Raw genomic sequence first — 12,908 nt, 5'->3', positions numbered from 1 at the left:
CTGGTCCCTGCAACTTGTCAATTTGCAGTTTGTCTAGATGTTCTATGACTTCCTACCTTGTTACCACTATTTGCCCCAGTTCCTCATTCTCCCCTCCCCAAAACCTCTGTTCAGGAGAAGGAATTTGCCTTATTTCTTCAACAGTGAAGACAGATTAGAAAAATTCATTCAGTTTCTCAGCAATCGCTTTATCATCCCATTGTTCCTTTACTCTCATTGTCATCCAATGGTCCAACCGCTTCCCTAGTTTGGAGGCAAGTGAAGGCCTCCGCCGGCACAAGGGCCCACAGTGCCGGCGTCCGGCCAGCGCACACCAGCATTTGTGGCCCCAGCGCCAGCGTGCAGGGCCGGACGCTGGCTGCTGCCGTGGCAGTGCTGGGCCTGAACGCCGCTGGAGCCTGCCGCCGGCGTCCAGATGCCGGCAAAGGCCACATCGTTGTCCCAGGAGGCGTTCCCAGGGCATCATGGCTCCAGCTGGGGGGTGGGGCCGCCGTTACGGCTCGGGAACGCCCCCTTTCCCCCTGGCCAAGATATGCCTTTTAGGTGGCGTATCTCCAGTGCAACCCTATGAGGGGCTGAAACCTCCTTAGGTGGTCAGGAATGCGCTGCTAATGTCCTTAAATAATTTATTTTTGTTAGTCTTGATGTGTTTAGCATTATGTCCCTCAAAATCTTTTTTTGCATCTCTTGTTGTTTGCTTGCACTTCCTTTGTGCAAGTTTGTGTTTGCTTTTGTTTTCCTCATTTTTGCAATCCTTCCAGTTTCTGAAGAAAGCCTTTTCCCCCTCAAATAGCTTCCTTCATCCTACCCGTTAGCCATGGTGGTGACCTCTTGGACTTAATACCACTTTTCCTGACCTGCGGTATACAATCTAGCTAAGCCTCTAGTACTGTGGACTTGAGTAACCCCCAAGCCTTTTCCAGAGATTTAACCCTCCTGTTCTTTTCAACTTTCTTTTTACCAGGTTTCTCATTTTAGAGAAGTTCCCTCTTTTAAAGTCAAAGGTAATTGTGTGAGATTTCCCAGGCACTTACCCACATACATATAAATTAAATTTGATGCCATATCCTTATGCCCCATGACAGGCAATAATTAAAAATATTGCACTCCTTTTCTTGGTATTAAATCATACCCACACGAGAAGGAAACCTGGAGGACTTATGGCATGGGGGGGGGACCCATCCTTCCCTCCTACTCTCTAGTTCACCCACTCACTCAGCCACCTGCCTGCCCGTAGTGCCTCTGCGGCTCCCTCTCCCCGCCCTTGCAGCACTGGCTCAGGTGACAGCTCCTCCCCCTTTTATTCCCACAAAATGGGGAAAATGGTATCTCACACTGCAGCATTGCGAGATCTTGTTTCTTCTACAAGTAATTGGATTTTTTTTAATTTTTGTACAAATTTGGGGGCTGGCCCAGGTTTGCACAAACATCCTCCTCCTTTGTACCTGAGCCAGTGTTCCGATTTAACAATCCACATGCTGAGTTACCAGTTCAGAATCAGAAACAGGATACACACACCCCGGCTCTCACCAACTGCACCCACTTTCCCTTAATTCCGCCTCCCCCTGGCCTCTCCTGTGCCCATTTGTACCATTTCAGTTGTGACCCAAAACAAGATCAGAACATGGGAGGGGGAGAAAGGGGAAAGGGTCAAGGAAAAATCGAAGCTATCCTTTGTCTGTGATCAGTAGTCAAAAAAGCCATAAGCGGAGGATCACCTCTAAGTTAGAATGGTTAGAATGACACGGAAACAGGAAGCTAGCCAACCTGCCACAAAAGCATCTCCCCAGCACAACTTGCTAAGTTTTACTTATGGGTAATTCTTTATTAAACAGTCATTTCTGCTTTATGTATTGCAATAGAAAGAGACAGAACAGCAGGCCAGGAACTGAATGAACAGCAGATAAGGATGGGGCTCATAAAAGTAACAAACTGTTATCGTGCAGTGAGGGCAGGAGATGCCTCTGGGCAGAACATTAACACTGGGAACATTCAGTTCCAAACTAAAAAGACAGCTCAACACCCCAACACACTGGAGCAAAGGCCTTTATTCTCCTTCACAGATAGGGTTGCCAACCTCCAGGTATCAGCTGGAGATCTGCTATTACAACTGATCTCCAGCTGATAGAGATCCCTTCCCCTGGAGAAAATGGCCACTTTGGCCATTGGACTCTATGGGATTGAAGTCCTTCCCCTTTCCAAACCCCACCCTCCTCAGGATCTGCCCCCAAAATTTCCAGGTATTTCCCAACCCAGAGCTGGCAACCCTATTCACAGATCCAGTGGTCACAGTCCAGGAGAGTGTTTGTAAGCTTCCTCCCTTTAAAGTACCCTTTCTCTACAAAGATTTGTTTACAAAGGGGACTCCCCCTCCACAGAGGCACATTCTAGGATGTCTCTGTTTGCATGGAGCACTGATCAGGTATATTGGATTCCAGTATGCCTAAGAACAGCCTTGCTGGATCAGACCAAAGGTCCATCTAATATAATCCAGAATCCTGTTTCCCACAGTGGGCAGCTAGATGGTCTCTAGCCTACAAAAGTTTATGTTTGAATAAAACCCTGTTCTTCTTTAAAGTGCCTTTACACTCCTGTTTGGGCTGCACCTGATTAACACAAGTACCTCTCTAGAAATACTTGGGGTTGGAAGGATAGTCTGGTCACAAAGCTGGAAACTATTCAAAATCACTTCTTGAGGAGAATTCTAGCCTTACCCTGCAGACTTGATGCGAGCAGAACGCGGTCTGCCCTCCATCAGTGCCCAGGTTCACTTAGCCCTGTTAAGATCTTGGAGAAAACAAAGCAGTGACACCACCAACTCACATTGCAGGCAATGTTTTAAACTGATGATGCAAAATGATGCCGACAAGCTAGCCTGCTATAACAACATCCTGCATTGCTTCTCCATATCAGATGATACCCAGGCTGTCCCCGTAGCAGGTACCAACATTCGGGATTGGATGTTCAAATGTTATGCTGTATCGGACAGGCAATCAATCTCCCAGTCCAAGTTCTCACCATGATTGAAACAGTTTAAAAGGGATCATATCAGAGCTTCATACCCGGTCAGTATCCCCTTCCATAACCTCAGAATAGCTTTTACCTCCCTCCAGTTTCAAACCATACCAACGGCTTGGATAGCTGGAAGTTACTCCCAAACACCATGGGCCTCTCGCCTATGTATTTGTGGGGCCGCTCCAGAGGACCTAACTCATTACACCTCATTCTGTCCTCTTTATACAGAGCCCAGACTTAAATTCCTCGGAGCAATTCTAAAGGGCCTAAATCTTTCTCCAGATGCAGAGAAGCTGCTCTTTCTCCTATCAGACACCAATCCTGATGTTTCCTACAGAGTGTCACTCTTTGCTTTAGCAGCTAAGAAAATCCGAGCTAAAGCTATTTTTAATCAGGGAACTTAACATATTTAAATGCTAGTTTCTTGTGGGTTAGACTGTTTTAAAGTTATTTTAATGTTATTTTATGATAGTTTTATATTATTTTAATGTTTTGTATGGTGGATTGTGATGGCCTTCGGCCACAGACAATAAACTTTATCACTCACATAGGAACAGGATGTAAGTGACCAGGCCGCTTCAAGCAACATCCCCACCAGATAAACTCTTTCAGTCATGGACATTCTCCTTACCAGGACATGGTTGGCTTATTCAAAATCATGCCCTCCATCCACTATGTTGAACTACACAGTTTAGCCTCTAATGAATCTATACCAAGCTCACCACCAAAATTTAATCTTCAGCTTTGTTAATATGTACAAACTATAACATTTCTCCTCACTCGACTGTCTTATAAGAGAACCAGCATGTTCCAACCAGCACTGGAGAAAGATCCAAACAATTTCTAGTTTTTGTGTGTTTCAAAAGAGGCAGGCAGCTATTGCTTCCCAACAGCCTTTCAGGCAACAGCTTTTTAGCAGCTAATGTGGCTCAATTTAATTAATTATGTGCCATGATTCGTGTGCCCCACCTGTGTGTGTTCAATCTGCACAGGGGTGGGGCCACTGTTAACAATTCCTCCCCCTGCTCCCCATACCAGACCCTCTGGGAAGCTTGAGAACTTGCTCACTACTTTGACTTCTGATTAGGTTGGTACCTAGGTCTCCTGGGATTACAACTGATCTCTGGACTACAGAGATCAGGTTACCTGGAGAAGATGGCTGCTTTGTGGCATTATACCCCATTGAAGTCCCTCCCCTCTCCAAATCCAGCCCTCCTCAGACTCCACCCCCAAAATCTCCAGGTATTTCCCAACCCTATATATCAAGGTATTATATTGCAATCCTATGTACTTGTAATGAAGAGTAAAGCCACTGGCCTCAAGAGTACTTTCTTCTGAGTAGCTATGCATTAAGGAAGAGAGGGCAAGCTGCTAACTGGCTTTCTGTGGGAAGGCTGGAGGAAATATGATCCAGCCATTGTGTTGAACTAAGCAGGTCTAGGACTGGTGAGTGCCTGGGTGAGGACCTCCCTAGGATCTCTTTCTGATTCCAAGAAGAAGAAAAAAGTAGGATATAAATGCAGTGTAATATTACACCATTGGAGTTTTTGGATTATTCCACCAATGCACCTACACAGCTGACTGCAACAGCTGTCTTCTCCAGAAAATCTAGGAGGGAAGGTACCAAGGATTCAAACCCAAGCTGGGCTACAGAAGAAATCAAGTTTCTTAAGGAAGCGATACCACATTTTGGATCCTTCCCCCAGATCAGTAACCAACGTTTAAGTGCTTACTTCGTAACTTTCAAGAAGCCCTTCTAAAAACAGACTGCCAGTGGATTCTGTTCCTCCCTTGCTGTCTGATCTGGGGAAAGACAGACTTTCTTCAGATCATGTGATGCATTGGTATCGCTTTACTCTGCTCTGGTTAGACCTCAACTGGAGTACTATGTTCAGTTTTGGGCACCGCAATTTAAGAAGGATGTAGACAAGCTGGAATGTGTCCAGAGGAGGGCAACAAGGATGGTGAGGGGTCTGGAGACCAAGCCCTGTGAGGAAAGGTTGAAGGAGCTGGGTATGTTTAGCTTAAAGAGGAAAAGACTGAGAGGTGATATGATAACCATCTTCAAGTACTTGAAGGGCTGTCATATAGAGGATGGTGCCGAGTTGTTTTCTGTTGCCCCAGAGGGTCGCACCAGAACCAACGGGTTGAAATTAAATCAAAACAGTTTCCATCTAAACATTAGGAAGAATTTTCTAACAGAGCAGTTCCTCAGTGGAACAGGCTTCCTCGGGAGGTGGTGAGCTCTCCTTCCCTGGAGGTTTTTAAGAGAAGGTTAGATGGCCATCTGTCAGCAATGCTGATTCTGTGACCTTAGGAAGATGATGAGAGGGAAGGCATCTTGGCCATCTTCTGGTCACTGGGGCTGTGGGGGGGGTAGTTGGGAGTTTCCTGCATTGTGCAGGGGGTTGGACTAGATGACCCTGGTGATTCCTTCCAATTCTAGGATTCCTCCCATTTTACCTCCCCTGGTGCGCTTGATCCCAAAGGGAACTCCTGACCACTTCATGCAGCAGGTTCAGAGGACCCTCCAGCCATTAGCAATCTAGATTGATCTACAACCCACCCAGTTTACTTTAATAAGATGGGGATTCTTCCAACTTCAGAGCAAAACCTCATGCCAGACTCATTGGCCTGGAGCTGGGAGGTGCCGCTGGCTCCTCAAAGTCTAGATTAGAAGGTCTTTCAGGTCATGTCCAACTGCAAGGTCCCTCTCTGTTCTTTTGTAATTCATGGTCAGTCTTAGGTCATTGCCCTAATTACTCACCAAACAGCTTGAAACAAGAAAATGGACTCCACCCTAGTGAGCCATTGTTCTGATCCCAGAGAAACCTGGAGAAAGTTTGCAAAACTTCATCACTGATGATGGGGAGGGGCTCCTAGAAGCTGGGAACAGTTGCAGATAAGGAAGGAGAGGAATCAACCCAGCACAGAGAGCAAGATCAAACAGTCCTATTGGGTAATTCCTGATAGTGAGACCTAGCAGGAGCCTCTTCTGCCACAGAGAATTTAGCATAATTAACCCAATCCTCACCATGACCTACCATGATGAACCTTTATCCCATCTTTCCTCCAACAAACAGGGTGGGATAAAAGGTTCTACGCTCTCATTCTTACGAAACAGGTTAGGCTGAGGGAGAGCAAGTGACTGCCCCATGGACATTCAGTAAGCTGAACAGGGATTTGGGCAGTCTCCCTAGCCAAATCACCACCCCAAGGAGGCAGTTCCAGATATTTCTATCCAGAAAGAAGAAAATAAACCTCTGGCAGTGGAGCCTGCAGCCACACCCCACCTCTTCCAATCATTCTTATTAAGCACCACCCCTCCCATTTAAACCCATGCCTTCTTTTTAAGGAGACAGATATTAATAGAAGTAATCCACCTCTGGGCATATACACGTTTTCCTCTCACCATTAAGCAATGGCAGTCTGTTCCCCCCCAAAAAACTTAAGAAAACAAGCACAAACCTTCCTTCTAGGGTAATGGTGGGACAGACATGCAGGTAGGGTTGCCAGCTCTGGGTTGGGAAATACCTGGATATTTTGGGGGTGGAGCCTGAGGAGGGTGGGGTTTGGACAGGGACTTCAATGCCATAGAGATCTCCAGCCACCACCTGGAGGCTGGCAACCCTATACGCAGGACTGAGCCACACCTCTTCTTTCAATTCAATACACTTCCCATCCAGCTTTCCAAGAACACAAATCTTTCTTTGAAACTTTTACATTCCCACCCTTTATGTCAAGACTCCATAATGTGAGCAAGGAAGATGCCAGCAAGGAGGGAGGTAGTTTCCCCTCCTCATCGCAATCCTGTAACGTGGGTTATGCTGACAGAAATGGACTGGCCCACAACCTCCCCACCCCCCCAAGCGTTTCAGCACTAAGCAGGGATTGGCTCTCACCCCACCCCCTAAATTCTAGCCTGGTGCTCTAATTCTTACACTATTCTGGTTCAGCTCACCCCAGTGGTCAAAAAACAACGGTGCGATGGGGAAAAGGGATGAAATAATTCGTATTCCCCATTGCGCCATTTTTTGGGTTGTTCTTTTCTTCCATCGTCGGTGCCGCCCTGTCCTCCCGCTCACCCCAGTCACGTGCCAAAAGGATGTGCAAGAAAAGGTCTCTTACTGAGGCCAGGCTGTGGGAGGAGCCAGAGTGCTTGCTGGGCTCGATGGAGGAGATCCCGCTGAGGGTGTCGTTGCTCTTGCTGCCGGGGCTCTGCACTCGCCTGCCGGAGTGCCCTGCAAGGAAACAGGGGAGGAGGGGGATTTGGTTCAAAAGCCCCCTGGCAGCAGCTGGTATGGCTACATGGTACCCGAGAAGCTTGTGCCACCTTGAATGCCAAATTAAAAGGCAGCACATTCTGGGAAGGTCTTCTCTGTGCCTGGGAGTTTCAGAGAACCACGGCCAGTCAGAACAGACAATACTGAGCTAGCTGGACCAAAGGCGTGGCTCGATGTAACACACTTTCATATGCATGTATTCAGTAAGCATAGACAAACCACCACCGCCAAGTACATTTACCTGGGAGTAAGCCCGTTGAATAAAAGGGACTTACTTCTGAGTAAACATGCATAGGATCACACAGCAAGTGACTGATCACATTTCAGAGACTGGCTCAAAACAATACAGTGGGAAAACAGAGAAAAGATGGGTAATTTTAGGGATTAAGAGGAAACCTGCTGACTCAAAATATTACCAAGCAAAGCATGAGTCTCCAAAGGGGAAAGGATGTGGTTTACCAGCAGAGCATGTGCTTTCAATGCAGGTCTCAAGTTCAATCTTTGGCATCTCCAACTAAAGAATCTCTGGTACGAGGCTGTTGGAAAACAGCTTTCTCTGTCTGGAACTACGGAGCGCTACTGCCAGTTAGAGCAGGCAATGGTGAATAGATGGGGCAGTGGTCTGACTCACACCAGAAGGAATGTCATGTGTTCAAAGGCTTCTATGACTGCAAGATGGGTGGTGGAAGAGAAGTTTGAATTTTCCCCCATTCTTTGCATTAAAGAGGGGGGAAGCTTCAAAGCAGCAATCCTCCCCCCTCCCCAGCAATCAAATCTGCAACTGTGAGAAGTAGGGCCTTTTTGGTGGTTGCACCCACCTTAAGGAAGCAGTTCCCCATACAGGTTAGGCAAGGTACCTGGCTAAAGATTTTGTAAGGCAGTGAACTTTTAATCTTTAAGGGGAGTTATGTGTTTATAGCAGGAGTTCTGGATTGTTCTGGTGTGGTAAAGACTATTGTTTAGCTGCTGCCTACGCACTTGTATTCACAGCGATGTATTAAGAGTTTGAAAACGTTATAAAAAATACTGTTTGCACTTTGTTTGGCCCCTTTAGCTGTGAAGACGTCTTCCAACCATTTATAAGCCGTGGTATCCAAAAACCCTTTTAAAGCGATGTTTTTTATAACATTTTCAAACTCTTAATACATCACTCGGAATACAAAGTGCGGTAACCCTAGGTTTAAATTGTCAAAAACAATTTTATTAGATTGTGCCTTCAATCATGTGAGCCAACTAGAGTGCAAAGCAAGGCCAGATTCAAATATATTTAGCAGACAGATGCTATGTTAAAAAGTTAGTTCCCCAACTGACCAAGAAACTGGCTAGAGTTACACAAATATTTATCAAAATATTTGTACACCACTGTTCTCCATGGAACTCTAGGCAGTTAACAAGGTTCCACAGGCACAAAAACAAATGCCAGCATTAATGACAAGTTTAAAACAGGCCAAGGCAGCAGTCAAAACCCTCCACAAATCCTCCTGCTTAAGTGTTCCATCAACTTCCAAGCAACGTTCTCGGAAACAAAGAGGAGCAGGCTTGATTCCTAAACGGTTAAGGCCACTGAGGCCAGAGAGAAGATTGTGCTGCCACCCACACTGATCCCACCCCCCAAATGCACCCTTTTATTTTCTCCCATATAAGTGAATTTTTATTGACATTCATTCTTCTTCTGGGGGGAGGGGGATAGAGATCTTGACCTACTCAGGAAATTCCTCTGCAAAAAAGTAGGGCTTCGCAAATTGCTCTAATCAAAAGAGGAAAGCAAAGCCAGCCAATTGATGACTGGGCATGCTCCAGAAGGGATGAACATTGAGAGCCGCTGAGAATCAGTTCAAGGGGAGGAACAATCACCATGCTCAGGTCCCCAAGAGCTTATTGAATTGGTGCGGTGAGGTTTCCAAATTGTATCTGTGATTCCTCACAGGCCTCCCCTTTGTTCATCACTCGTCATAAGGATACTGTTGCAGTGAAGCCAAACCTGACCACCAACTCCCAAGAGTGGATGGCTCATCCTTCAATTATGAGAGAGGGGAGGCTGGAAATGTGTGCCACATGTCCCTTCACTCACAGAGACGCATTGCATCCCAGTCCCTCTTTACTGGATTTTTGCTGACACCCACCATAATGAACAACAGCAGAATTTGTTCTCTCGCCACGGTCGTGACTAACCTTTCTTCACCGAGGGGACCCTTCTTGTTGGCAGGATAGGGACTGGCGCCATCCCGGCCTTTGCGCTGGACTTCTCCGGGGCAATCTGTTTCTTCCGACGTCGCCGGCGCTTCAGCTGGTGAGCGGCGAGGGCCAAAGCAACCGTCCCAAGAGCAGTGGCAAACAGCACTTTCCGTAGGCCCGGGGAGAGCCGTAGCTGAGAGAAGGCAGACTGTAGAAGAAGAAGAGTTGGTTTTTATATGCCGACTTTCTCTACCACTTAAGGCAGACTCAAACCAGCTTACAATCGCCTTCCCTTCCCCTCCCCACAGCAGACACCTTGTGAGGTGCGTGAGGCTGAGAGAGCTCTAAGAGAGCTGTGACTAGCCCAAGGTCACCCAGCTGGCTTTGTGTGTAGGGGCGGGGAAACCAACCTGGTTCATCAGCCTCCGCCGCTCATGTGGAGGAGTGGGGAATCAAATCCTGTTCTCCAGATCAGAGTCCACTGGGATATTGGCAGGGGTGGGGGAAAGGAGCATTAATGACCCCATCCCTGCCCTGTTGCAACCAGACTTCTGAGTCGGGGAACTTTCACTCTGAGAACACAAGAAACTGCACCGTTGTGTGACTGGCCCAGCTATCCCAGTACGGCCTGCTTTGACTGTCTGCAACCACTCTGGGTCTCAGCCGAGGGCCTTCCCCAGTGCTGCTAGTGAAGATATAGGGAACTGAACCCAGGACCCTGTGAATGCAAGCATGGGAAGCATTTGGGGGTTTACAAAACCCAAAGCATTACGCAGATGGGCTTCCTTTCCCATTTGCTAGGTAGGGGAGGGAAGTCCAGGCTGGGAAAGCAGAAATGGGGCTTAACAGGCCTTCCCTCTCACAAGCTCCAATTCTAACCTTCAAGGAGTTTCACAAATAATCAGAACCGCACTCTGTGGATGGGATCCAACAGATCTGTTACACCAGCGGAGGTGCTTTCTTCCGGCAGAAAGAACCTGAGCATCTTGTATCGAGAGAAGTCTCCTTTGCTAGCAGACGGGATCCACAAGATCCAATCCACCATTTCTGTAAAGGCCCACAAAGGCACGGGCGCCTGTGTTATCTCAGCAACGCCTGTGTGGTGCTTCGACTATGGGGAAGTGCTATAAAAACGAGACTGGGCAATGAAGCAGTTTTGCTTCAAGTCCCTGGCTGAAATCTCACCTCCACCGCAAACCCTTCTCTCAGCCTCAGTTCCCCCAGCTGCAATATGGAGACAATGTCCACCTTACAGGGTTGTTGCAAGGATCATAAGATCACATGACACCATTTAGTTAGTTCCTTTAAAAAAAAGGATATGGATGATAACGATAAATGCTAAATATTATGCCATAAAGTACTTCTTACCTGACCGAATGTCGTGTAGAGAAACACTGGTATTTCTGCTACAGTCATGGCCAGAGCTTGGATAATAGACATTCCCTCGGTTCTGCGAAACGCCATCTTGCAAGGAGGGTTTCGGCATCAGCCGGAGCTCAGGGGAAGCGCGCCTGCTCAGGAAAGTTTACCAGGAAATACAACTTTGTTTCAATGTGTGCCTCAGGATTCCAAAGTCAGTCTCCATCAGAGAATTTCCTTGCTGTGTGAAAGGGGAGGGAGGATAACGGAAGATAAGCAGAGGCAAAAAATTAATACAATTAACCCCGTTTGTGGTGTGGGGAGGGAAACACACTTATGCATAACACATGCATTACGATTTATTCAAAAATAGCAGGAAAGTTAGGATGGTGAAAAGCCGCAGACTGTTTTTATAAACAGAAATCATGGACTAATAAAAAAAGCCATTCGGGGTCATACCCAAGGGTCATCAGCATCCTGTTTCCCACAGTGCTCAGCCAGATGCTTCTCAAAAACCCACAAACAAAATATGAAGGCTAAAGCCCTCTCTGTCTGTGCTTTGCCTCCGTCAACAGCTGGTTTTCAGAGGTACACTACCTCTAAACCTGGAGGCTCCATTTAGTCACCACGGCTCAATCCCACCCTAGAACATAGCAGGCCGGTCAACCAGAGAGTCGTCTTTGTACATAATGCAGTCAAACAGAGGATACAGGAGTAAGTGGATAGCCAAGCTGAAATAACAGCCAAGCTGAAATAGCCAAGCTGAAAAAACATGATCCGAAACCTACAGAGCATTTAATTTCCCCCCCTACTAGTCATTAAGTGCCAGATTACAAGCATGCAGCATTGCCATAATATCTGGACCACGGACAGCCTGTTTTCTGTCCCATCAAAGAGGATGAATCTAAAAAGCATACCATGGTTACACTGTCTGCTAAGGGAGAAAGTGGCAAGAACATGACCTCTAAAAGGCAGGCGCAGAGAATAAACATCTCAGGAACCGAGAGAAACAATCAGGCTCATTTATTTTGCAGAGAAGAAGAAGAGTTGGTTTTTATATGCTGATTTTCTCTACCTTTTAAGGAGACTCAAACTGGCTTACAATCTCCTTCCCTTCCTCTCTCCACAGCAGACACCTTGTGAGGTAGGTGCGGCTGAGAGAGTTCGGAGAGAACTGTGACTAGCTCACGGTCACCCAGCTGGCTTCATGCGGAGGAGTGGGGAAACAAATCCAGTTCACCAGATTAGAGTCCACCGTTCATGTGGAGGAGTAGGGAATCAAACCTGGTTGTGCAGATTAAAGTCCGCCACTCTCAACCAATACACCACGCTGGCGGTAAAACTGCATCTGGACTGAACTACTTCAGACCGCTCATGTCCACTTGAATGCTCTTCCATTAACAAAATTAACATGTTTGCAAGTAGAAAATGAGGATGTCATAGAGGCTAGGCTAGATTCCTTCTCCCTGACATGCTAGCTTTCAGTGTACAGGGATATATTTATTTGCATTAAAATGTGAGGAATCTGAAACATTACAGTCCAAACACAGACAGGCCATCTGCCTTCATTATTGTGAACTACCCACTGGCATAAAGGTCTGTATTAGCCCAGAGAAGAAGCAGGCAGGAAGGGGCATAGACACAGAAGGACCCCTATCGAGGTTTGTGCCAACCCAATGTGATTGCCAACTTCAAATACTGTGTTGCACCCTTCTCTCTTGTTACAGCATCAACACTTTCTATTTTCTGCACTTTGGAGATCCAAACCAGAGATCGCCAACTGCGGCTTGCAGCGGGCCAGATAGTGGGTCCCAAACAAGGATGGCTTCAGGTTTCTATGGGTCCTTGGGCAAAAGGTGTCACCTTCCCAGCTTGCTTCTCCCCTTCCTCCTTATCACAGTTTTCTGGTCTCCTACCCCACCTCTGCCATTTTGGTTACACTGCAAGAAGCGGCACAAAATTTTCTTACGCTCCTTGGAGACCCAACGAATGAATGGTGCTAGCAGATCTTATAGGGGCAGGATAGGAATCAGAGCTTCTGTCCTTCTAGTGATTCTTCTGTCAGAGAAGTGAGAG

The 12,908-nt window shown here is 46.9% G+C and overlaps 1 protein-coding gene across 2 annotated transcripts in view; it reads right to left on the bottom strand.

The window, feature by feature from the left end:
* MIGA2 (mitoguardin 2) overlaps positions 1-10,991 on the bottom strand; it is a 28,524-nt gene extending 17,533 nt beyond the window's left edge. For both annotated transcript variants that reach the window (XM_056860592.1, XM_056860594.1), the window contains exons 1-3: positions 10,842-10,991; positions 9,471-9,681; positions 7,144-7,256 (exon numbers count right to left, since the gene is read on the bottom strand). In XM_056860592.1, coding sequence (XP_056716570.1) covers positions 7,144-7,256; positions 9,471-9,681; positions 10,842-10,937 — 420 coding nt within the window. In that variant the 5' untranslated portion in view covers positions 10,938-10,991. The remainder of the gene's footprint in view (positions 1-7,143; positions 7,257-9,470; positions 9,682-10,841) is intronic.
* Between the last annotated feature and the right edge of the window lie 1,917 nt (positions 10,992-12,908).

The sequence above is a fragment of the Euleptes europaea genome, chromosome 14 (genome assembly GCF_029931775.1).
Source record: "Euleptes europaea isolate rEulEur1 chromosome 14, rEulEur1.hap1, whole genome shotgun sequence".
NCBI lineage: Eukaryota > Metazoa > Chordata > Lepidosauria > Squamata > Sphaerodactylidae > Euleptes > Euleptes europaea.
Note: the sequence above shows the minus strand (reverse complement) of the source record. Positions and strands in the feature narration are given on the sequence as shown.